At 37.2% G+C, this 26629-nt stretch overlaps 1 protein-coding gene across 1 annotated transcript; it reads left to right on the plus strand.

Annotated features, from left to right (window-relative positions):
* The first annotated feature begins 15055 nt into the window (after positions 1–15055).
* Positions 15056–23803, plus strand: LOC127571871 (extracellular calcium-sensing receptor-like). Its single transcript, XM_052018617.1, has 6 exons — positions 15056–15102; positions 17119–17410; positions 17769–18596; positions 18709–18936; positions 21761–21884; positions 22890–23803. The coding sequence occupies exons 1-6, from the start codon at positions 15071–15073 to the stop codon at positions 23801–23803; spliced, it is 2418 nt and encodes an 805-aa protein (XP_051874577.1). The 5' UTR covers positions 15056–15070.
* The last annotated feature ends 2826 nt before the right edge of the window (positions 23804–26629 follow it).

Here is a 26629-nt window from a genome sequence, read left to right on the forward strand (position 1 = left end):
AATGTAAAACCAAAAGTCACCAAAAATAAGCATTCCTAACCAGATTTATAAATAGAGTCATGTCCAATTGTAAATGTCAGCAAAGTCCCCCTATGTATCTCCTCAATGGTTGTTCTCCATATTCTTGTGCCTCTCCAGTACTTTTGTACAGTGCCACCCCAGTGACTACAGTAGGGAGTGGTCATATGCATGAGTTGCAAAAAGTTAGCAGGCAAGTACGTCAGTGACTAGGAGGGCAAATGGTATACAGTATATTGGTCTTCATTCCAAGAGACTGAAGTTTATAAGTAAGGAAGTAATGTTATAATTGTTCAGCATGCCAGTGAGGCCACGTCTGTTGTGTCTGTGCAGTTTTTTGGATTTCTTATTTAAGGAAGGATATACTGGCATTGATGTAGTCCAAAAGAAATTTCCTTGGCTAATTTGTGGGATAAGAGGGTTGTCCTATCACAAGTGGCTAAAGAAATTAGATTTATATTTTTTGGAATTTAGAACATTGAGGAATGATCTTATTAAAACATATCAGATCCTGAGGGGCATGGTAAGGCAGATGTTGAGATGTTTTTCACCAGTGGGAGAATCTCGAATGAGGGGACACAGTCACAGGATTAAGGGCAATCATTTAAACTGAGGTGCGAAGGAACTTCTTGCAGGGTGGTGAATCTCTGGAATTCTCCAACCCGGATGGTCATGGAGGCTATTTAAAGAGGAACTGGATACATTTTTGAAAGGTCAGGGAATTGAGGTCTATGTGGAACTGGCACGTAAGAGATGAGGCCTGGGGCAGGTCAGTCTTGATCATATTGAATGGTGGGGCAGAATTAAGGGGATCAGTGGCTTACTCCTGCTCCTATTTGGAAACTTTCATGTGGTAATGTTTCCATGTACTTGCTGTCCTTGTACTTCTAGAGGTTGAGCGTTTGCAAGGGTTGTTGAAAATATCTTGATTTGTTTCCCTCAGTATACTTTGTAAATGGTATATGTGGCATCTTGATATGTTATTGATGCTGATGGGACGTTGATCAATTGGTCTGCTTGTTCTGAATTATTTCAAGCTTCTTGAGTGTTGTTGGAAGTACACTCATCCAGGTAAGAAGGGAGTATTCCATCATACATCCAACATGACTTGTGAATACTGGAAAGGTTGTGAGAAGTTAGAAAGCTTGTCACAGCACAAAATACACAGTCTCTGACTTGGTTATTTAGTCACAGTATTGACTTTAAACTCCTGGACATTTGTTTGATCTTCAAAGTTTCGGAACAAGAATAATAAATTAAATAAACACTATTGAATCAGGCTGACTCAGCTTCTAAAAATTCATCTTAGCAATTACTCCTCTGGTGATATTTACGAGGATCTTAAGTGAGTCGAAAAATGACAGATAGTAAGTGAAAATATTTTATTACACAATGATAACATTTAGCTTACATTTCCATTAAATTCATCATCAATTAAACTTTTAGCTTAATGGCAATACCTGTGAACTGCAATAATTATCAGCATTAAGTTTGGATAAGATTACATATTAATGTCTTGCTTTGAGCAATTAACTTATGCATGAGGTGTTCTACTGAACCGTCACACCATTCTTTATGTAATAAACTTGCCACAATATTGCAGTTGTACTCACAGTGACTCTCCATTTCCCTCTGATACAGTGCTTGATAATGTTAGGTTACTTCTCAAAAGATAGCCACCTGATTCCTCTTGCTCTCCCAACTCTAAGGCCCCCATCTCCTCTTCTTCCAGCACCAAATGCTGTTTTCCAAATGGCAAGTTGTTCAGCATGTAATACAATAGACAATGAAATCTCCACATCTGCATTTTGTATGCAAGGTGTTCTAAACTGATAAAGGCAACAAAATCTTGTCGTTTCCACTATGATTCTGGTTCATGTGTGGCTCTCTTTGTGACTTCCTTCATCTGCTGCTGTTCACCACACTGCTGTGAGAGCAGCAATTACAATCAGTTGTCATACAAATTACATCAGTTACAATTAGAATAGTACAGAATTAACAGGTTATGCCTCTCAAGAATGATTGAACAGGCTGTGTCTTTTCCCCTAGAAAAGGTAATGATGACTAATGACCTGATGGAGGTCATTAAGATTATGGAAGAGCTTCATAGAATTGACAAAGAGCTGGAGTTTTCATCAAATTATTTCAGCACTGAAGGAGGTCATTTGGCAAATTGAGTCCATGTCAGTCCTCTGTAGATCAGTCATAGAATATCTCCCAGAGCTGGTGAAGAACAGCACGTCTAGAGTGAATGAGAAACTGAATGAGTATTAATAAAAAAAATACCCTGCTCTTTTCCTGTAATCCTGCAAATTATTTTGCTTCAAGTGCTCACTAATTCCCTTTTAAAAGCCCCAGTTTCCCTTTGATGAATCTATGTTGACTCTGTCCAATCATTTCAATTTTAAAATTATTTTCTAGGTGCCTTATTACCACATACTTAAGAATAGATTCTAGCATTTTCTGTACTACTAATGTTAGCTTCCTGGTACGTAGTTCCCAGTTTACTCTTAAATAAGAGGGTTATATTTGCTAGTCCACAGGATTTTGGAATTAATGCACACACTATTTCTATCATCATCTCTTTCAAAACCTGGAGATGGAGGTCCTGGGGATTTATCAGCTTTCAGATTTATTAACTTGTCTAATGCCTTTTATTAACTAATGTCAATTTCATTCAGCTTCTCATTCACTCTGAACCTACTGTTCTCCACTGTCTCTGGGAGATTTTTTGTGTCTTCTGAGAACAAATGCAATATATTTGTTTAATTTATCTTCCATTTCCTTATTCCCCAATATATTTTCTCCTGTCTCAGTTCGAAAGGGACCCAGATTAACTTTTGATAATCTATTCCTTTTTATATATCTATAGAAACGCTTACGATTTCCAGCTGGATTACTCTTCTATTCTACTTTTCCTTATTTTTTGGGTTCTATTTTTGCTGAAATCTGAAGTTATCCCAATATACCATTAACTGCTCCTTTTGGCAACATTATATCTCTTTTCCTTTGATCTAATACTACCTTTAATTTCTCTTGTTGGTCATGATGGACCATTTTTCCTCTTGGTTTTTGTGCTTCAAAGGGATGTATAGTTGTTGTAAGCCATGCATTTAAAAAAATAGTAGCCATTGCTTGCTAACTATCATACCTTCCATTGTATCTAAGGCTAGTCATGATTCATATCTTTATCATTTCCTTTCTGTTTTGATTAGAAATGGTGAGAATATGGAATGCACCACCATAAACTGTAGTTGAGGCAAATACCACAGATGGATTCAAGTAAAAGCTAAAATGCACACGAAGAAAGGAATAGATGACAAGATATAGGAGGAAGTTTGTGTGAAGCATAAACTCTGGTATGAATCTTTTGGGCAGAATGACCTATTTCTGCACTGTACAGTGTAAATTTACCACAAAATAAACACGCAATACAAAAATTATCTGTAATAAATCACTTTTTGGGTTCAGCATGCTCCTGGTTGAATTAGAAGTAAACCAATACTAGAGGGTCCTTCAGCCTTGATGATACCAGTCTGTGCCTAATCTCACTGGACTGTCACGAACCAGCAACAAAAGAAACACACTGAGCATGATTCAGTGTTAAAAACTATTTTATTAATCACTACTTATGATAATACGTAAAATAAAAGTTAAAATGTTAGTATGTTAGAATTCAAAAATGTTAAACCTCGAACGTTAACCCCAAAACTAAACTCTTCGTGTGTGTGTGTGTGTGACAAAGTCCAAAACTCCCAGTTCCTGAATGGTTCTTAAAGTTGAGTTCCGCAAGCCATAAGGTGAAACATGAGCAAGGGCTTCTTCAACAACCACCGTTGTCTGAAGATAAGATGTAGATGTAGAAAAACATAGAGAGAGTACATACGAAATCCAAATGTTCCACGATGGAACCCAAACGACACTTCAGTGTTTACTCGGTAGTGACTTCCTCACCCCGAAAAGCATCCGAACCGTGGTCGTCCACACACAAATACCTGTTTCCTTCTACAGGTCAGCAACAAAGTGAACTCCACCGGATTACTTCCAACTTCCATACATGGATTTCAGTGGCAAACACAGTTATTGTTTCTCATCCATCGATAGAGAAAACAAGCAGGCTGGTGTCTCTCTCCCTTCTCTCTCTCTCCTTCTTCTTCTTCTTACTTCTTCAACCACGTCATTACGTCCTTTATCTTCTATTGACGTAAGCACGCCCCACACACACATACACACACACTCTCTATCTTAAAGGGACTTTCACTGAGTCCGTAACACCTCCCACCTAAAAAAAAAATTTTCCCAAGAAAATTTTAACCGCGCATACAGTTAGTAATGTTAATAATTATCATGTTACACAACTACAGACTATCAGATTAGTACAGATACATGTTTCCCATTTAACATCGGGAAAGACAATCAGCAATCACATTATCTTTGCCTTTAATGTGAGTTATCATGAGATCAAACTCTTGCAAAATTAAACTCCAGTTTAACAGCCTTCTGTTCTTGTTTTTGACTCGGCTCAGAAACACCAATGGGTTATGATCTGTATACACAGTCAATGGTTTCTGAGCGGTGCAAACATATACACTGAAATGTTGCAAGGCTAAAACAAGCGACAGTAATTCTTTCTCTATGGTGGAATAATTCTTTTGATGCTCATTAAATTTCTTTGAAAAGTAAGCTACAGGATGGTTAATATCATCAAGGTCACCCTTCTGCAATAACACAGCTCCTGCAGCTTCATCACTGGCATCTACTGCTAATGAAAATGGCTTTTCAAAGTCAGGTGTTCTGAGCACAGGATGGTAGCATAAAATGGCTTTCAGCTTCTCAAATGCTTCTTGACAAGAATCTGTCCAAACAAACTTTACTCCCTTCTTCAGAAGATTAGTTAGGGGAAGAGCAATATCAGCAAAATTTTTACAAAATTTTCGGTAATATCCAACCATTCCCAAAAATCTTCTAACAGTCCTCGTACCTGTGGGAATAGGGAACTCAGATATTGCTTGAACTTTTGCCTGAACAGGAGCTTGCTTGCCTTGACCTACAACATAACCAAGATACGTCACAGTGGCATGGCCAAATTCACTTTTAGCCAAGTTAACTGTAAGGTTAGCCTTGGAAAGTCTTTCAAACAACCTTTCTAACGCAGAGATGTGATCCTCCCATGTATCATTCCCAGTCACTAAGTCGTCAATGTAGGCATCTGTATGGTTTAACCCATGAATCACTGAATTAATCATTCTTTGAAATGTTGCCGGAGCATTTTTCATTCCAAATGGCAAAACATTGTATTCATACAATCCAGAAGGGGTTACAAAGGCTGAAATCTCCCTTCCTCTATCTGTTAATGGAACACACCAGTACCCTTTTAATAGGTCAATCTTTGTAAGAAATTTTGCCTTTCCCACTCTGTCTATGCAATCATCCACTCTAGGAATAGGGTAAGCATCTGACTTTGTTACAGCATTCACTTTCCTGTAATCTGTGCAAAATCTAACAGTTCCATCAGGTTTAGGTACAATAACACAGGGCGAACTCCAATTTGAAGTAGAATGTCTAATAATATCATTTTCCAACATGTACTTTATTTCCTGATCAACAAGTTTACTTTTCTCTACATTCATTCGATATGGGTGTTGTTTGATTGGTTTTGCATCCCCAACATCAACATCATGGGTAATTATCGATGTTCTGTTTGGAACATCTGGGAACAGATTTTTAAATTTTAAAATTAATTCTCTCATCTGTTGTTTTTGTGAAACTTGTAAATGGTCCAACTTCGTTTCAAGGTTCTCCATGATTTTTTTGGTTTTTCAGTTTCGATGGAACAATATTTGGTCTAAATTGGCCTTCCTCAACATCAACATCAGGCATTCTAGAAACAACCTTTTCACCATCCACCAAGGCCACAACTGAATCCCTCTCATAATAAGGTTTTAGCATGTTTACATGACAGAGTTGTGTTTTCTTGCGTCTATCTGGTGTTTTGATTATATATGTTAGATCAGTCACTCGAGATTCAATAACATAGGGTCCAGAAAAACGAGCTTGCAAGGGATTATTTTGGCTAGGGAAAAATACCAACACCTTTTGCCCCACTGCGAATGTCCTAGGCCGAGCACGTCTATCAAAATATGTCTTCATTCTTATCTGGCTTGTTTTCAAATTCTCTCTCGCTAGCTGGCAGACTCTCTCCAACCGAGTTTTAAATTTTTGGACATAGTCCAACAGACTCAAGTGAACTTCCTCATTAACCCATTGCTCTCTTAACAACTCCAAAGGTCCTCTCACCCTATGTCCAAACACAAGCTCAAAAGGACTAAATCCGATTGACTCCTGGATCGATTCTCTAACGGCAAACAAAAGTAAATGGATACCTTCGTCCCAATCATTGGTGTTTTCAAAGCAATAAGTCTTCAGCATATTTTTGAGAGTAGAATGAAATCTCTCCAGAGCTCCTTGAGATTCTGGGTGATATGCAGATGATACAATCTGCTTTGCTCCCAGCTCATAGACTATTTGTTGAAAAATTTTTGACATAAAATTACTACCTTGATCAGATTGGATTTCTTTTGGCAAACCAAACAAGGTAAAAAATTTTACAAGAGCCTTTGACACCGTCTTGGCCTTAATATTTCTAAGGGGTATTGCCTCTGGAAATCTAGAAGTGGCACACATGATGGTTAACAAATACTGATTTCCAGTCTTAGACTTTGGTAATGGACCAACACAGTCCACAATCACCTTCGAAAAGGGTTCACCAAAAGCAGGAATTGGTTTCAAAGGAGCCACAGGGGGTTTTTGATTTGGTTTACCTACCATCTGACATGTGTGGCAGGTTCGACAAAACATCACCACATCTTTTCTCAAACCAGGCCAATAGAATTGTTTCAAGATCTTCCCTACAGTTTTATTCACACCAAAATGACCACCCAAAGGCATACTATGGGCCAGGTTTAAAATCTCATCCCTATAAACTTTTGGAACAACAACCTGATGAATAACTTCCCATTCCTCATTAACAGGAACATGAGGAGGTCTCCATTTCCTCATTAACACTCCATTTTTGACATAGTATCCAGTTGGCACCTTTTCAATCTCCTCACATGAGAGAGCTTTTTCTTTCAATTCTGTCAATTCAGGGTCCTTTGTCTGTTCCACCATAAAATCCTTCCTCGACAAAGACAAATCTTTAAATTCAGGCTCACTATAAGGATGTTGATCCTCCAGTGAAGACAGAAAAGTCTCAGATAAGGCATCAAAATTTTCTTCCTGTTTAGGACTGTCACAAGGAACCACATCAGACTGCACCGGACTGTCTGTCTTGGCTAATTCTCTAGCTCTAGCTCGAGTCACCGCACATGATGGGTAAACATCTGGATCATCCTCAGACTCATCAATCCTTGGTTTGGTTGTTAACCGTACCACAGGATCACTTTCTCCATTTGCAAGGTCATTTCCCAATAACAAAGAAACTCCTTCCACTGGCAAACTAGGTCTTATCCCTATCTCGACTGGTCCTTCTACGAACTTTGACTTTAAAATCACCCTGTGAAAAGGGACAGACATGGTCTCACCTGTAACGCCTCGTACTAGATTTACTTCACCAGTGTCACTTTCTTCACCAAAATTTAAAACACTGTCCAGCAAGAGAGATTGACTAGCCCCAGTATCTCTAAGAATTTTCACTGGCACCTGAGGTGACTCATCATTCAGTGAAACAAAACCCTCTGATACATACGAACGGAATTCTTTTCTCACCTCCTCCAACTTTTCCGCTTTTACCTCTTGCAAGGACTGATCTTTAACAGCATCTCCTAAACCTTCTTGATTTTTAATTGCCTGAAAGCAAGCATTGGGCCCAGCTTCCTTCTTTTTCTTCAAAAGGGCACAATTAGATATCACGTGGCCAGGTTTCCTACAGTAATAACAAGTACGCTCAACAGATTTCTCCAGCCCTGGCTTCTTTTCATCTTTTCCTTTTTGATTACCTCCCAATTTAATCTCTGGTTTACCTGGATTGTCTTTGTAACTCTTTTGAAAGGTTTTAGGTTGTCCCCATTTGGATTTATGGGTTAAAGCATAATCATCTGCCAACCTAGCAGTTTCTTGTAAAGTTTCCACTGCCTTTTCATTTAAATATGTTGTTAATTCAGCTGGAACACATCTTTTAAAGTCTTCCACCAGTATCAATTCTGTCAATTTATCGTAATCCCCATCTACATTTTTAGCCAGGCACCATCGTTCAAAACATATTCTCTTTCCATTGGCAAATTCCATATAAGTCTGATCTGCAGATTTCCTCAAGTCTCTGAATTTTTGTCTATAAGCCTCAGGGACCAATTCATAGGCCTTCAAAATAGCTTGTTTTACCTTGGTATAATCAGCTGCATCCTCAACAGACAAAGCAGAATAAGCTTTTTGAGCTTTACCTTTAATCACACTCTGTACCATAAGAGCCCATCCTTTCCTTGGCCAGTTTGAACTCACAGCAACCTTTTCAAAATGTTGGAAATACTGATCAACCTGATCTTCTTCAAACGGAGGGACTAATCGAACCTCCCTGCTGGCTGAAAAACCATCATCAGAATCAGATTCCGAACTCCTACGCTTCATTTGTAACTCATGCTGCCTCTTTTTCTCCTCGTTATCCAGCTCCATCTGCTTCATTGCTAGATCAGCCTCTATCTTCATCTGAGTTAGCTTTTGTTCGGCCTCTAATTTCTTTTGTTCGGCCTCTAATTTCTTTTGTTCTCGTTCAGCTTCTAATTTATTTTGTTCTCGTTCAGCTTCTATCTTTGCCAGCTGCACCTGTGCCTCAGAAATTTCACTGCCAGGAAACTGTTTTAACACTTCCTTCTCAAACACTTTCTTTTCCACATAATGGCCAGCTATCAGTCTCTGAATATCTGCCTTTCTCATAGACTGCTTTACTACTGTAAGGTTTAGCCTTGTAGCAATCTTTATCAAATCATCCTTTTTCGCCACCTCCAATCCCTTTTGGGTTGGTGACTCCAAAAATGCCTTAATATCCATTGCTGCTGGTTTCCACACACACAAGCCAATTAAAAAGAATTTATCAGACCTCCCTCAAAAATCTTTGGATTGAATCTCGAACAAATCTCGTCAATCTGGGGTACAATCCCAGACGACACTCGTTAACCTTGGGAACTATCCCGGACGAGCCCCCAATTTTGTCACGAACCAGCAACAAAAGAAACACACTGAGCATGATTCAGTGTTAAAAACTATTTTATTAATCACTACTTATGATAATACGTAAAATAAAAGTTAAAATGTTAGTATGTTAGAATTCAAAAATGTTAAACCTCGAACGTTAACCCCAAAACTAAACTCTTCGTGTGTGTGTGTGTGTGACAAAGTCCAAAACTCCCAGTTCCTGAATGGTTCTTAAAGTTGAGTTCCGCAAGCCATAAGGTGAAACATGAGCAAGGGCTTCTTCAACAACCACCGTTGTCTGAAGATAAGATGTAGATGTAGAAAAACATAGAGAGAGTACATACGAAATCCAAATGTTCCACGATGGAACCCAAACGACACTTCAGTGTTTACTCGGTAGTGACTTCCTCACCCCGAAAAGCATCCGAACCGTGGTCGTCCACACACAAATACCTGTTTCCTTCTACAGGTCAGCAACAAAGTGAACTCCACCGGATTACTTCCAACTTCCATACATGGATTTCAGTGGCAAACACAGTTATTGTTTCTCATCCATCGATAGAGAAAACAAGCAGGCTGGTGTCTCTCTCCCTTCTCTCTCTCTCCTTCTTCTTCTTCTTACTTCTTCAACCACGTCATTACGTCCTTTATCTTCTATTGACGTAAGCACGCCCCACACACACATACACACACACTCTCTATCTTAAAGGGACTTTCACTGAGTCCGTAACAGGACTGAAACATCATTTGTGTTTCAAGAGAGAAAGTGTAGAATTTTCTGTATATCTGTTTTGAGATGATTAACCATGGAAATGGATTGTTGCATGTCATTCACCTGATTGATTTGTAAAATTATACACACTGTTTTGGAAGTTTACTAAAGTTGCACTTAAGCTTATGTTTACTCCAATAAAAATCATACATAATAATTAAGAAGAGCTGTTGCTAAAGGCTAAACCACACTGACAGAGTTTTATGCTGCTGTGTATCATTAACATAGAGGTGCCACATTGATAGCACAGGTGGCATTCTGATAGATAAATGATATCCAAATAAAGTTCTGGACATATTCATGATATGTAAGTTTGTGAAATGCAAAATTTGTAAATTTTTGCTGAGCTGAAGGAGAAGACCCAAAATGTTCTACTCATCAAAGTATGTCCCCAGTGGCTCCCAGACATCTATCACACAAGGGTTGAATGTGTACAATGTTCTTTCCTCTGGAGGTTAAGCTTCCAGTTGGTGTTGTGAGATAAAACATGGAACACAGCTGTAAAAGTGTCAATTAATTAAGTTTATATCACATGGGAAATTTGAACAATTTAGTTTACTTAAAGTAAAATTGCTCAATATAGTAAGTAGGATTGGGTATACAGTTAGAACTTCATCCTTAATTTTGTTGGTCATTGGGAGAAGGTCTCAACTGCTTTTTTAGTGAACAGGTATGTCTCCAGTTGCCCTACTGCAAACTATAATTTCAGTATACTCATTCTAAATTCCAAAATATCTCTTTGGCAATGAAATATTTTGCCTAAAGCTGCTTTGGCGCTCTACATAGTTTCAACAATTTACATAAAATATAAAATGAGTTTGTTTTGAAATTATATTTTAAATAAAGAGACCAAAACAGGATGTGCGAGTTAAAAGCTGTAAATGCTGAAAATATACATTACAAAGGCAAAAATATCAATCAGGGTGAAAGAGAAAAATGTTAATTTTTCTAGTATACCCCCTCATGTGCTGATCTCTCCCCAGCATAATTTCAATATTTTCAGTCTTTATGCTGCTTAACAGAATGTGGTTCACTTCCTGGGCCTGGATTCATGGTAGCTGAGGAATTGAACTTAAGTACTTAATTAAATCTGGAATTGAAAATGTATTAGTAATGGAAGAATGTAATTACAGAATTGTTGTTAAAAATCTATTTGGTATATGAATACCTTTCTGTCAGAGAAGGAACCCTGTAATCCTTACCTAATCTGGTTTACAGGCAACTCCAGGTGATTGAATTTTAATAAACTTCTTATAGCTTTGTAAGCAACTCATTGCAGGAATGGACAATAAATGCCAGCCCTACCAGTGACATTCACATCCTGTAAATGAATAAATAAAAATTACATAGGAATACAGATTTTTAATACAATTTTGCCAAACCTATTTGAGGGAGAATTTGAAATAAGGACAGAAAGTGCCAGAAACACTCAGCATCCATGAAAAGAAAGAAAAACAAAATTTTGTCAGAAGGGTCTTCAGCCAGAAGAATTAACTGTTTCTCTTCAGACTGATGCTGCCTGGTCTGCTGAGTGTTTTCTGTTTTATTTCAGATTTTCAGCATCTTCATTTTTTTGATTTCTAATTGTTTATCATAGATTGAGTCTATTAACTGTTTTATGGTCAAAAACAGAGAAAGCCCTTTCTATTGACCTTAAAGACAGGTGCTGAGAGAGATCTACTGGTAGGATGGGTACACCATCAAGTACAAAATAAAAATGCATTGAACAGAATACAGGTAGTGTGAATGTTTGGAAAATGAATTATTTTTGAATTACTTCTCTCCATTTGCCCCATTAATTGTTCTCCCCATGAAATTAACAGCAATTTTACTTTTGAATAGTCCCAGACACTTGTTGGGATTACACAACAATGATTTTATGCAGCTGCCAGTTGAAAGAATGTTCATTTTGAAGTTTAATGATTTTGCACCACATCAGTGCAAAGAAGTTTTTCATTAGTCTCAAGAATGACTTGCCTCCACTCCAGGTGGCTGATGAGTCCAGTGTTGGATCCACAGCTGCTGCCAAAGGTAGGGCAGGTGGTGCATGGGTTTGGGGATAGCATACGGATAGTACGTGTCGTGATGTGCTTCTTCTGCCATCCAGATGAAGACACTTGGGTTCTCAGTGCCTTCTAGAGTGATCCTCCCCCATTTCAATCAGTCACTGGTCAGGGATTCCCATGAGTTACATTTTTCAATGGTGCTTTGAGAACACCCTTGAAGCATTTTGTCTGTCCTCCTGGTAGTCTCTTGCTCCAATAAAGCTCGGAGTAAAGTGCCTGGTTCAGGCGTCTCATGTTAGGAGCCACCAACAGAGCCACAGTGCTGGGATGTTTGCCTGGAGAGGATGCTGATATCGGTTTGTCAGTAAATTTAGAAGATTTTGTGGAGACAGCATCAGTGGTATCTCTCCTGTGCTTTGACTGCTGTGGGTAATCCATGTCTTCAAAACATAAAAGGCGGCAGCAATCACTGCTGCTCAACAGACCATTGCTTTCTCTGATTTTGAACATAAAAACCAGTCAATAGACTCAGTTTTTTGCAAAACTATTAGCAGTGAGAAGAAGTTACACATCACGGTCTGTTGAGCAGCGGTGATTCCTGCCACCGTGTATGTGGGCTTGACGTCTTGAGCTCTTTAGGCAGCCAAAAACAGTGCTGGCACACTGGAAATGATGGTGAATTTCATCAATACGACAGAAAACCTGTCAACTACCAAACCTTTACACATATCATAAGGTCAGCATCTCAAGTCAGTTAGAATAACACAAGCAGTGGTTTTTAAGAACAATAAAAGCATTGGCTTAATTAGTGTTTAATTGTAAGTATTGTTCAATTATTTAATTGAAACATAAACAACTGGAATTGATAAGAACTGTGTTATGATCAGGATAACAATGTTTTGGGGATTACTCATTACTTGTATTTTGAGAAAGTAAAATTATTTGTAGTTAATCTATGTAACTAAATTCAGTGATGTTAGCTAGACCTCTGATTATAGCCCACCATATTAAGCACTCTAGTAAAATCAGCAGTGATGGACCACATTTTACTTACACACTTGAGAAATGAATAAATCTTCTTAGAACAGCAATCTTATTGGTCCTGCATATAGGTGGTCATGGCTAGTTGACTAATTCTCTTAAAAAAAACTGCCCAGTGTATGGGAGGAAACCACGCCCAAAATAATGAGACATAATAACAATTGTTGGCTTGTTGACTAACAACAGTCAGTCACTCAGAATCAGGTTCCAATGTTTGCTGCAGTTCGAAAATGGGCATCTCAATGAATGAAACCTTCTAATCATCTCCTTTAACTTCTGTACCAGAGCTCAGCTTTAATTCTTCTAATTTAGCTACTCTTAATCTTACTTCAGTGGCTTGTGATTTGTTTTTATCTTAAATATGAAGAGATATTGCTACTCTGGCCAGCAAAATATTTTATTCAAAGCAACTACAGATTTACCCAAGCTGCAAGAATTTGTGCCAAATCTATGCTGATACTCTTGATTCGGGAGGGCTGCACCATCAAACATTTACCTTTAGGAGGCTCCATCTACCCTCAGCTGAAAATAAAAGATTCCATGTTCTATATTAAAGAAGGTCTGTTAAGTTATCTCTGTGTCTGAACCACTAAAACAGATCATCGTGTTATTTTCACATTCTGTTTGCATAAATTGGCAGTTGTATTTTCCACATTATAACATTGACTAAAATGTTTTTGGCTATTAAATACTCAGGGATATTTTGAAAGGAACATGAAAGGCACCAGATAAATGTCAGCCTTTTCCACTTTGTTGTTAGGTGTAGCTGAGTTTTATCTGCAAAAGGTGATTTGATGTAATCCGACTAAAACTCATTTCTAGTCAGGCACTTACCACAGTTACATGAAACTTAGGAAACTGTAAACTTGTTAAGTTGAAGTTGATCTCCATTGTGGCACTGCTTGTTCTTCACCTTTGATGTCTCTGCCTTCCACTTTTGCTTTTTTCCTTTCCTTTGTCTCCTTGTATAGGTTCATATACGCTGCCATTTTAGTTTAAACCCTCCCCAAGAGCTCTAGCAAATGCTCTCTCTTGGACATTGGTTCCGGTCCTGCCTGAGTGTAACTTATCCTGCTTCCCCGGAACCAGTTCCAATGTCTCAAGAATTTAAATCCCTTCATCCTGCACTACCTCTCCAACCATGCATCTCCTGGTCCTCCTGCACTGGAGGAGGAGGAGGAGGCCTGAATAGGTTTACCTCTACAATCCAGGTGTAATAGTTCTCTCCATTGTGCAGACTAAGAGAGTAAAGCATGATATATTTCCTGCTCCTGATTACTATCTATTGATCTCTGTTGTGCGGACATTGCTGCAAATGGGTTAACTTTACATATTTATTTAAATTTATGACTAAGAGCTTGCTTTGAACGATTAACTACGTCTTACGTAAAAATAAATTGAGGGAATGGATAAACTAGAAACGGAAACAAAGCTTGTTTGCACATTCATATTGTAATATATTAAAATAAGATTTATTATCCTATATTGGGATAGATGTGGTGCCCGAACCCTGCGTCTTCTGTACTCCATTTCCCAATACAATGCACTGCATTACTCACTATCTGTAACTTGGTTTATTCAAGTATTGCTCATTATTACATTCCCAGAGATCACATGTGTACAAGACATTTTCCAGTTGCTGTGACTTAAAATTGGACACACAGCATAATAATTTTCTTTCATTGCTGTTGCAGTTGGATTTCCCAGTGCAGATTATAGCATGTGATACTGTTGAATACTTTTGGGAATATTTTAGTTTTTAAGTTCTTGTAAAATGATGTATTCTGCCAAATGCACCAGCTGTATATAAGGGCACCTAATACTGAAATAAATCAGTCTGTTTTTTCCTGTGATGAAGGCAACAATGAATTTCAATGTGTATTTTGTCCTGGCACATACATTGTCTTTCTCTGTGCTTGGAGTCATGAATCCAACGTGTAAACTACTTGAAAAGTTTAATTTGTATGGAGTCCATGAAGATGGTGATATTGTTATTGGTGGCTTGTTTCCTATTCACTTCTCAGTAACTGTGCCTGAACTTTCCTATATGACAAAGCCTGAGAAGCTACAATGTGAAGGGTGAGTTTGAATGCTTTTCATAAAGGACACTGTCAGATATTTTAAATACTTGAAAATGATCAAAAGTGATAGAAGCCAAAGTAAAAAAGATTTTCACTGGATATGGAGCAGATTACAAATTCTTACAATTCCTTTTGATAATGTTTCAATACACAGAAAATGATGAATTAAAAGTCAATTTGCAACTTCTCTACTAAATTCTAAGCAGGATTCATATGTACAACTACATTGATTTTAAAATGTCTTATGCTTGAACAAATCTCTACAAAGTACTGTACATGAAAAAATAGAATGTAACATTGCAATTGATAAAATTGAAAGAGATATAGAATAATTTGAGGAAAATTTTATATAAATAATTTCATTCCTGTGAAGTTGAACACTTTGAGCACAATATATTTTTAGAAACAAAGTGGACAAGCTATAATAGATATTTTTTGAAATAGCTAAGAATTCTGGCTTTGATTGCAATGGGGAGAGAAATTAATGACAAGTTTTAGTGATGACAACTGCTGGGAATTGGTCTTTTTAATGAAAATGATATGTTGATTTAAATAAAATAAAAATTCAAAACTTCAAAATAATTTATAAGCAGATCCTTGTTGATATGTTGTTGGCAAACAGAAATTTACATTTTTAAAGCAAGCACCCAGAGTTGAACATTACATGCATCTTACCTTATTAGTTTAAATCTATAAACTTTTACTTCAGATTTCTTCTATTGACTGAAATGAACAGTTCACAGTTGAGAACTTTAAAAAAAAGTAGAAATTAACTTAAATGCTTAATTTCCAATGGCTACATTGAGCAAATGATTTTGAGATGCTGAATATTTAGCTGGAAAAATCCATTATGTCTAAATGTCCCAGTCGCACTAAGAGTGGTATTGCAATCAATGAAGGAGTGGGTACAGGCAACCCCATGTTATGACCATTCAGGTTACGGAAATTCATCCTTACAGAATTCACAAATCACCACCCAAAAATTTGAGATATGGAATAAAATTCACTCATGGACTTTGTGTGAAAATAAAAGTAAATAAATCAACACAAAATTTATATTTTCAACTTGCATTTATTGCCCCATGCGCAGATGACATGAAAATCGCGATATGGCCCATTTTCTAGGAATGCAGGATTTGCCTATATTAACAATGTACTTCACAATTTCAGCTTCTGTTTGCTGCCAAGTGAACCTTCCTGAATTTCAAAGATTGGAAATCCTATTGTTCTGCCCTGCTTTGTGGCCCTCATGGTTGGGTCATGAAGCAATATTCATTAATCAGATTGTTACTAAGCCATGGTTAAGTGAACCAAGAAACTGCTTCCCCAGCTAATAAGAAGATTGACTAAAAATTAGAGGTGGAAACAAATGATTCTTGATTTAGTACATGGATAGCCAATGAAAACAATAGCACTGGTGCAGCGAGTTATCAGAAACAAAGCCAACATCATATTAGTGATAATTTAAAAAAAATGTTGGAAATGTTCAAGCAGATTGAGATTATTTATGGACATTGAAACAAAGTTGTTGACTCATCATTAGATCCCAAGAACTCATCAGTTGTCAGATTTCCAGCAATCACGTTTTGTTTTTGTATTATTTCTGATTCATTTCAAATTTTCTCATTGATTGATCCATCTATGTGACTATTTTTATTAGACCCAAGTGGACCTTCCATGCCAACCAATAGTAATTCTCTATAATTGAATGACTAGTTGACTTCTCCAGTAACTTTATTACAAGATGGGATATACCACTGTCATAGAAAGTTACTTCTATTGACTCAGTAGAACTAATAAAATTGACTTGCTTGAGGCAGTCAACATTAAATAACCCTTGGTCTCAATTTTGTAATTAACGACTCCATTAATTGTGCTAATCTGGGTTTGCTGGCTAAATGTCAAAATTGCATATCACTTGTAATTTTGTTTGCTGTGAGAGATGGAATGAAATAATAACTCGTGTCTCACTTTATAAAGTAAGGGCAGTAAGACTAATTTTCTTCTCCAACAGTTTTAATTTCAGAACATTTCGGTGGCTTCAAATGATGATCTTTGCCATCCAAGAAATAAACAAAGATCAAACACTACTTCCAAATATAAAATTAGGCTACAGCATTTATGACAACTGTCGTAAAGTACCACAGGCTGTCAGAGCAGCAGTCACGCTCCTGAATGGAATAGATAACAGCATCAAGAATTCTAAATGTATTGGATCACCTCCTATTTCTGCAATAGTTGGTGATGCTCGATCAACACAGTCCATTATTATTGGAAGAATTGCAGGACAATTTGGAATTCCTCTGGTAAGAACATTTAAAATGCTTTAGTCCACCAAAGACATTTTGTTTCCTCTGGATATGGAATGGTATGAAGCCTCTTCATCATAATTTATATGTAGTATTTATTATTATAAATAATAGTGAATATAATATCTATTTTCAACTTTATTATCTTCTGTGCCAAGATTCATTCATGTGAATTGCCATTGATTTTTAATGTATTTTTAAATTAAAAGCAAATTGAAAAACCACCTTCTATTTTGTTATGAACAATATTCTGCTCTATGATGAGATTTACAATATTCTTGACAAAATTGCAAATATAACTCTGTTATCATCTTTTCACCAAGTCGTCATAACCTTTCTTTCTATTACTTTTCAGGTCAGTTACTCTTCTTCATGTTCATGTCTTAGCAACAAAGTGGAGTTTCCCACCTTTTTCAGGACAATACCCAGTGATAGCTTTCAAGCCAAAGCTTTGGCACAACTTGTGAAGAATTTTGGCTGGACGTGGGTTGGCTCTATAGCAACAGAAGATGACTATGGCCAATATTTAGTTCAATTATTTAATGAACAGGTTCAGAATTATGGAGTTTGCCTTGGCTTTACTGAGGCAATTCCAAAAGTCCCTTCCAGTGAAAAGATACTTCAGATTGTAGATACCATCAAAAAATCCACAGTGAAAGTTATTGTGTTGTTTGCTGGTGTGGGGGATATAATTTCATTAGCCAATGAAGTGGTGCGACAGAATATTACTAATAAACAGTGGATAGCAAGTGAAACTTGGAGTACTGCAGCTCTATTGGCAACAAAAGAAAACTTTAGGTCATTTGGTGGAACCATAGGATTTGCCTTTCGTAAAGGAGAAATTCCACAATTCAAAGAATTTCTTCTTAAGGTGCACCCATCTCCAACTCCTGGTAATTCTTTGATAAATAGATTCTGGGAAAACTTATTTGGCTGTGCTCTTAAATCACCAGATAACATTACTACAACTACTAATTCCAAACCAATATGTACAAGGCAAGAAGAAATTGGGAAAATAGACAGTGTATATAGTGATGTATCACAATTGAGAGTTTCATACAATGTCTACAAAGCAGTATATGCAATAGCTCATGCAATTCATAATTTGATTACCTGTGACCCTAACAAAGGACCATTCTTGAACAAAACTTGTGCAAACATTTCGCACTTTCAACCATGGCAAGTAAGATATTTTTATGTTATGTACTTTCAGATTGTGTTTATCAATAATGATATTAGCGCTCTTTTCCTTTAAATGGTTAATAAAACTATTATTTTTCAATGTCAACATATAGCTACTCCATTACCTGAAAGAAGTTAACTTTACAAACCAATATGGCGATAAAGTGTACTTTGATGAAAATGGTGATCCTATTGCATCATATGATATCATGAACTGGCAAATGGATGCAAATGGTTCTGTTAAAATTGTAAATGTTGGCCTTTTCGATGCATCGGCAGCTCCTGGGCAGGAGCTTTTCATTAATGAAGACATTGTTACTTGGAGTAATGGGCAAACAGAGGTAATTATATTGTGCAATTTATTAAATTCTTTTAATGGAAAAATAAAACTATATATTCCATACCTTAAAGGATGAAACAATGTATCAATTTAGGACTTGCTCCAATGAACAGTATCATAAATTGTTTGTTATTGACAGAACTGGCTGGATGCAAGATCTTAACTAGATTTTTTACAAACGTGTCTGGGTGGGTTTCCTCCGGGTGCTCTGGTTTCCTCCCATATTCCAAAGACGTATGGGTTAGGAAGTTGTGGGCATGCTATGTTGGTGCCGGAAGCGCAGCAACACTTGCAGGCTGCCCGCAGAACACTCTACACAAAAGATGCATTTCACTGTGTGTTTCGATGTACATGTGACTAATACAGTATATCTTACCTTATCTTAAATGCTCACAAATCATTTTCTATGCAGAGCTTTTAAGGTTTGAAAATAGCCATTTCTTCTAGGCATTTGAAAATAGAAACATAAAAAAATTGAGGGGTTAGGAAAAACGAGATGATAAATAAATCTTTCTGAAACAACACAAAGGAAAATGTATAGATTAAGCAACCCTTAAGCAAGGACAGTTCATGAATGTTTAACATAGCAAGTTATACTTTGTGATTCTCAGAGAGCCTAAATTTGCACTCACCTGGAATGCAGCTTCCAGGGAGGTTTATTAATAAGAAGTCCAAAGAAATCTTTACAAATTTTTGCTTTTTCCAACTTTTGTTTTATAGCTGTCTGTCAAAAGAACATGATTTTTAATTGTTTACTAAACATAATTCAATTGAATTGTGACTATTCATGAAGGGAAAAAAGAACTGATATTGAAAATAGTGAAAAAAATAACTGATAAAGACAAGGGCTGAATTAGGAATTGGAAATAACTATATCCATTGCATTTCACAAAATGTAAATTCAAATTTAATATCAATTGTTTAATAATGATTTGTACAGAAAAACAGATAATCCTAAATGCTGTTTACACCACATATGCCTGAATCAAGGTGGAAAGTCAGATAAATGACTGAAATCGAACTGGGCATTTCAAAGTTCAGATTGCTAAACCAAAATCCAATTTAATAGCACAATCGTGAAACATTTCAAATTCCTTGCAACATCAAAATCAGGAATTCATATTGAATAAAAATAGGTATATAGCCAGGCAAAATCTGAACATACATTTGCACCTAAGTATAGATATTATTGGACAAGCATTAGCAAACCCCCAGCAGATGAAAGAAGCTGCTGGAAGATTTAAACATGTTGTGTCTGAAAGAAAAATTTATAGTGAAGTAACCTGATGGTTATGGTCATGTTCATAAAATCCCAAGAGCATCATTAAGAAATAATTTATAAGCTTCATTTCTGTTTTGCTTCAAGTCAAAGATAATTGTATCTTGCTGATGCAGATCCAATGTCGAAATAAGAAATACAAATGATCAAATTCATCAAGGCAGCAAAATGAAATTCTGAATGACATAAGTGAAATAGCTTTTTGTAATATTTTTAAGAAATGAAACTTATCCTTCATACAAAAAGCTTCTTTATCTTGTCCCATTACATTTTTTAACTTTGAATAGGTTGTTAAAACTGTAAGTGAGTGAACTGACATGCTTGTTATAAGTACAGTTATCTTGGGTATTTCATCCACTGAAGTATATTTGAATTCTGTATCTCACCACACATCTAAGCCTTGTATATGTTTAACAATGTCAGGCATAAACAAAGGAAAACCAATTTAATATATTCTCACCATAGAACCATAGAACACTACAGCACAGAAAACAGGCCATTCGGCCCTTCTAGTCTGTGCCAAAACGGTATTCCGCTAGTCCCATTTACCTGCACCCAGTCCATAAACCTCCAGACCTCTCCCGTCCATGTATCTATCCAATTTATTCTTAAAACTCAAGAGTGAGCCCGCATTCACTACATCAGATGGCAGCCCGTTCCACACTCCCACCACTCTTCAAGTGAAGAAGTTCCCCCTAAGCTTTTCCCCTTTCACCCTAAAGCCATGTCCTCTCGTACTTATCTCTCCTAATCTAGGTGGAAAGAGCCTACTCATGTTAACTCTGTCTATACCCCTCATAATTTTGTAAACCTCTATCAAATCTCCCCTCATTCTTTTGCGCTCCAAGGAATAAAGTCCTAACCTGTTCAGTCTTTCCCTGTAACTCAACTCCTGAAGACCCGGCAACATTCTAGTAAACCTCCTCTGCACTCTTTCAATCTTACAAATATCCTTCCTATAGTTAGGTGACCAGAACTGCACACAATACTCCAAATTTGGCCTCACCAATGTCTTATACAACCTCACCATAACATCCCAACTCCTATACTCAATACTTTGATTTAAGAATGCCAGGATGCCAAATGCCTTCTTTACAACTCTGTCTACCTGCGACGCCACTTTCAGGGAATTATGTATCTGAACTCCCAGATCCCTTTGTTCCTCTGCACTCCTTAGTGCTCCACCACTTACTGTGTATGTCCTACCTTGATTTGTCCTTCCAAAATGCAACACCTCACACTTGTCTGCATTAAATTCCATCTGCCATTTTCTGGCCCATTCTTCCAGTTGGTTCAGATCCCTCTGCAAGCTATGAAAGTCTTCCTCGCTGTCCACTATGCATCCAATCTTAATATCATCAGCAAACTTGCTGATCCAATTTACCACATTATCATCTAGATCATTGATATAGCTAAATCATTAGCTAAAAATCCCAAAAGGTATTCATTGATTCATAATGTATCTGCTGTATATCACATGTAACTTTAATAACAGATTTGAGTAAAGTTGAGTCATTGAATTTCCTATTGTATTTATGATGTGTAGATCCCAATCTCGGTCTGCAGTGAAAGTTGCCCAGCTGGAACAAGAAAAGCAGCACGAAAAGGAGAACCAATATGCTGCTTTGACTGCTTGCAATGTGCTGAGGGGAAAGTGAGCAATGAAACAGGTGTGTGAAAATTTAATGTGATCTTGTTTCTTTACTATAGGTATATTTTGAGCAAATTGATGTGTTTTTTTCATAAAGATACCATCTCTGGTATATATTCTTTGAATGCAAAATCAAATTGGAGGCAAACTTTGTTGTAGATTTGTTTACAACAACGTTATATTCACAAGCCACAAGTCCACCAAAAGTGCTAAACTCTTTTCCAAGGAAGCTATAGATTATCAGGGCCAGCATTTATTGCCCACTCCTAATTGCCTTTGAGAAGGTAGCGATGAGCCACCCTTTACATGGCTGCAATCCTTCTAGTGGTGGTATACTCATATGCTGTTCCAGGACAAAGTGTTGTTGGAGCTATAATCATCCAGACAGGTGGAAAGTATTCCATAACACTCACAACTTGTGCCGTACAGATGGTGGAAAGGCTTTGGGGATCACAAGATATTTATGTCGCTGGTTCAGTTGAATTTCTAGTTAATGTTAATACTCAGATGTTGATTTTGGGGGAATCAGCGATGGTAATGCCATTAAATATCAAGGGTAGGTAGTTACTGACTATAGTGTGAATGTTACTTGTCATTTATCAGATCACAGCTGAATGTTGCATTCAAACGTGGATTCCTCTGTTTGCTGAGGAATTGCAAACGGAATTGAAAATTGTACAATCATTTTGACAAGATGAAAGACAGGTCATTGTTGAAGAGCTGAAGTTAATGTGTACATGTACCTCTCTGTTGTGATGCATTTGATTATGACCCCCATAATTCAAACTTAACAAATTCAGACACATCATTGTGGAGAAATGCCGAGGAAAGACCAGGTACTTCCATAAAGGAAAGAACAAACAATTAGAAAAAAATGGCATTACTGGGTTGCCACATTAAAAAAACAGGTTAAATGTATGGAATAAAAAAAAACAAATAGCAGATTTGTGGACCTTAATACATATTTCTTTCATATGGTTGCTTATATTTTCCTAATTCAAAAATTAATTATTTTTATTTGCAGATTCTATACATTGTTTGACATGTCCCATTGACTATTGGTCAAATCAAGAACATGATAAGTGTGTACTGAAAGAAGTAGAGTTTCTTTCATTTGAAGACACTCTAGGCATCATATTAACAACTGTAGCATTGTTTGGAGTCTGCATAACTGTTGTAATATTAGCCATTTTTATCCATTACCGAAATACTCCTGTTGTGAGAGCAAATAATATGGAGTTGAGTTTTCTTCTGCTAATTTCATTAGTTCTGTGTTTTTTGTGTTCACTGACTTTCATTGGCCAGCCATCAGTCTGGTCCTGTATGTTACGACATACAGTATTTGGAGTCAGCTTTGCTTTGTGTATTTCCTGCATCCTAGGAAAAACCATTGTTGTGTTAATGGCATTTAGTGCTACTCTTCCTAACAATAACTTGATGAAATATTTTGGGCCCCAACAGCAAAGGGCGTGTGTTTTTACATGCACTTTTCTTCAAGTTATAATATGCATTTTATGGTTAACTAACTCACCTCCATTTCCAGTAAAAAATATCAAACATCAAAGTGCTAAAGTAATCCTGGAATGTGATGTTGGGTCTGTAATGGCATTCTCTTGTGTGTTGGGTTACATTGGCCTGCTGGCAGCTATTTCCGTTGTTTTAGCTTTTCTTGCACGCAAACTGCCCGACAACTTCAATGAAGCCAAGTTTATCACTTTTAGCATGTTAATTTTTTCTGCAGTTTGGATAACTTTCATTCCAGCTTACATTAGTTCACCTGGAAAGTACACAGTGGCTGTTGAAATATTTGCAATTTTGTCTTCCAGTTTTGGTCTGGCTGCCTGTAATTTTGCTCCTAAATGTTATATTATATTATTGAAACCAGAACAAAATACAAAAAAACATCTGATGGGTAAAGGAGCTAAAGCCAGCACATAAAATATGAACAGCTTTGTTATTGTAAATTGTGACTGTTAAAAGATGATGTATTGCTTATTCTTCTCATGTTAGTAAAATATTGATAAGTGCTCATGGGCCTCATTTGTTTCACAACTGATGTAACAAGATTTAAATATAGAAAGATTTTCAATGTTGTGATTAATTAAGTTAATAAAAATAATATCATGTCACTATTTGTCCAATCTGCCCAAATTAATTATTTTTCCTTGATGCCCCGGCCAATACTTATCCCTCAACCAACATTATTAAAATTGATTTTCTAGTCTTTTTCACATTATTGTTTGTGAAAATATGCAATGAGAAATTTGTCCGCCGTATTAGCCTGGTACTAGACAACTGTATATATAACTTCAAAAATAATTCGGTACCTGTAAAGGGCTCTGGCCATCCTGAGACTGTGAAAGGTACAATGAAAATACATTTTCTTACTCTATATGATTCAATTCTCTTCCTTGATTTGGAGCTTAAAACATTTGTCACATTTTAAGACTGCATGGCAGAAGGAATTTCAGTTTAAACTATGCTGTATCTTTTAAATTAAGACTGGGTTTGGATTCTAGGGATTAATTCACAAAGATACTGCATATTTGTATTGATTCCACAGAGAAGATGCTTTTAAAAGAAAGGGGATTACAGATTAGAATTTGTGATTCTAATGATAGCCAAACAGATGACAAACACTGATAGTTTTGCCGTATGTTCTCAGCAACTTTAGATGCAATTTAATGTGGAAGTCCAAATGTTGAGTGCATTATTGTAATGTTCAGAGATACAATCAATACAAAATCAGCGATTTGATGTGTTGTAGCAACATTTAAAATTGTTACACCTTGTCAAATGAGGTGTTAATTAGATTTTAACAGCACACAATTATTCTTGAACAACTTCTCCAGCCCTGAACAACTAACTTTACTTAGATGAAGTGTCAATGCCTTGGAACATATTAAAGTTCCATTATTTTTCAAATGATAAACAATTTTCAGCATTCTATTTCAGCTTTCACCTTATTCCTGAATGTTTGTTTCAGTTATTCCTTCATTCTCTATAAAATGATTTGAAAATTATTTAAAATTAGTGCACTTTTATTTCCTGCTTTGCTGTCAATGAAATCAAAATTATTGAAAATGTTTTTATCTTTCTTTCTTGCAAGTACACCATTACCTTAATGTTCCCTGCCATATACCCCAACATTCATTTAACAACTTTCCATCAACCAGGACTGAACATTCATATGTTTCACCACACTCCCACGTTGCTCAGTCTTCATTAACGTGGTCACTAACCTGGCAAGGCTGATTGTGCTGTAACTGGCCTTAGTCCTGATACTTGTACTTCAATACCTGGAGCAGTAGTAAATCCAGGTCTGCATCTCTAAAATGAAATTTGCTTTGTGGCAGCAAATGTTGCTGGATATTCTTCCACAGTTGGGAGAGCATTGCAGCAGAATGTCACACTACAAGAGTTGAGTGAACTCCACACTTCTCAGGCATAATTCCAGATGCACTGCCAGACAATGTGAAGAGAAGGTGAAGCATCCTCAGGGCAAAGAGTGGCCAGTAGTTTCAGTAGATTCATTGCAGGAAAAAAATTAATGAGCTTCCACAAGGTCAAGGTTAGTGAAATGATCTTCATCTCTCTTGCCTGCAAATGCACCATTACTTTACGTTTAATGTTCCTTGTAATACAAGTCAATACTTACTTAACAACATCCACAGTCAATCGGGACTTAGAAAAATATTCAAATATACAACTACACTCTCACATGAATAGCAGTGGTCCAACATTACTACTAAATGAGAATCACAAAGGGGTCAACTATAGAAAAAGATATAAAACAGAAAAGCCAGCAGATCTTTCCTCGCCTGGTAGCACTCACATCTACTGTGATGAAGTGATATGACAGGTCGGTCATGGCTCAAATTAACTCCTGCCTGAGCAAGGACTTGGACCCGCTGCAATTTGCCTACCGCCACAACAGGTCTACAGCAGACACAATCTCACTGGTTCTCCACTTGGCTTTGGAGCACCTAGACAACAGCAAAACATACGTCAGGCTGCTGTTTATCAATTACAGCTTGGCATTCAACACCATCACCCCCTCAGTACTAATCAACAAGCTTCAAAACCTGGGTCTCTGTACCTCCCTCTGCAACTGGATCCTCGATTTTCTTATTGGGAGACCACAGTCAGTGTGGATTGGTAATAACATCTCCTCCTTCCTGACAATCAACACAGGCGCACCTCAAGGATGCGTGCTTAGCTGACTGCTCTACTCTCTCTAGGCTCATGACTGTGTGGCCGGGCACAGCTCAAATGCCATCTGCAAATTCACTGATGACACCACTGTTGTTGGCAGAATCTCAGATGGTGATGAGGAGGTGTACAAGAGTGAGGTAGATCGGCTGGTTGAGTGGTGTCACAACAATAACCTCACACTCAGCATCAGCAAAACCAAGGAATTGGTTGTGGACTTTAGGAAGGGGAAGTCAGGAGAATATACACCAGTCCTCATTGAGGGGGTCAGCGGTGGAAAGAGTGAGCAGCTTCAAGTTCCTGTGAGTCAACATCTCAGAGGATCCACCTTGGGCCCAACACATTGATGCAATCACGAAGAAGGACGTCAGTGGCTCTACTTCATTAGGAGTTTGATGAGAGTTGGTATGTCACTAAAGACTCTTGCAAATTTCTACAGATTTACATTGGAGAGCATTCTGACTGGTTGCATTGCCGCCTAGAATGGAGGCTCCAATGCACAGGATCGAAAGAGGCTGCAGAGGGTTGTAGACTCAGCCAGCTCCATCACAG

The sequence above is a fragment of the Pristis pectinata genome, chromosome 6 (genome assembly GCF_009764475.1).
Source record: "Pristis pectinata isolate sPriPec2 chromosome 6, sPriPec2.1.pri, whole genome shotgun sequence".
Classification (NCBI taxonomy): Eukaryota; Metazoa; Chordata; class Chondrichthyes; order Rhinopristiformes; family Pristidae; genus Pristis; species Pristis pectinata.

Bases quoted from the DNA above. Each gene is read 5' to 3' on its own strand.
- LOC127571871 (XM_052018617.1), top strand. From the start codon at position 15,071: ATGACAAAGCCTGAGAAGCTACAATGTGAAGG. The intron at 18,597-18,708 runs GTAAGATATTTT...GTCAACATATAG, and splicing joins CGCACTTTCAACCATGGCAA to CTACTCCATTACCTGAAAGA. The intron at 18,937-21,760 runs GTAATTATATTG...TATGATGTGTAG, and splicing joins GGAGTAATGGGCAAACAGAG to ATCCCAATCTCGGTCTGCAG.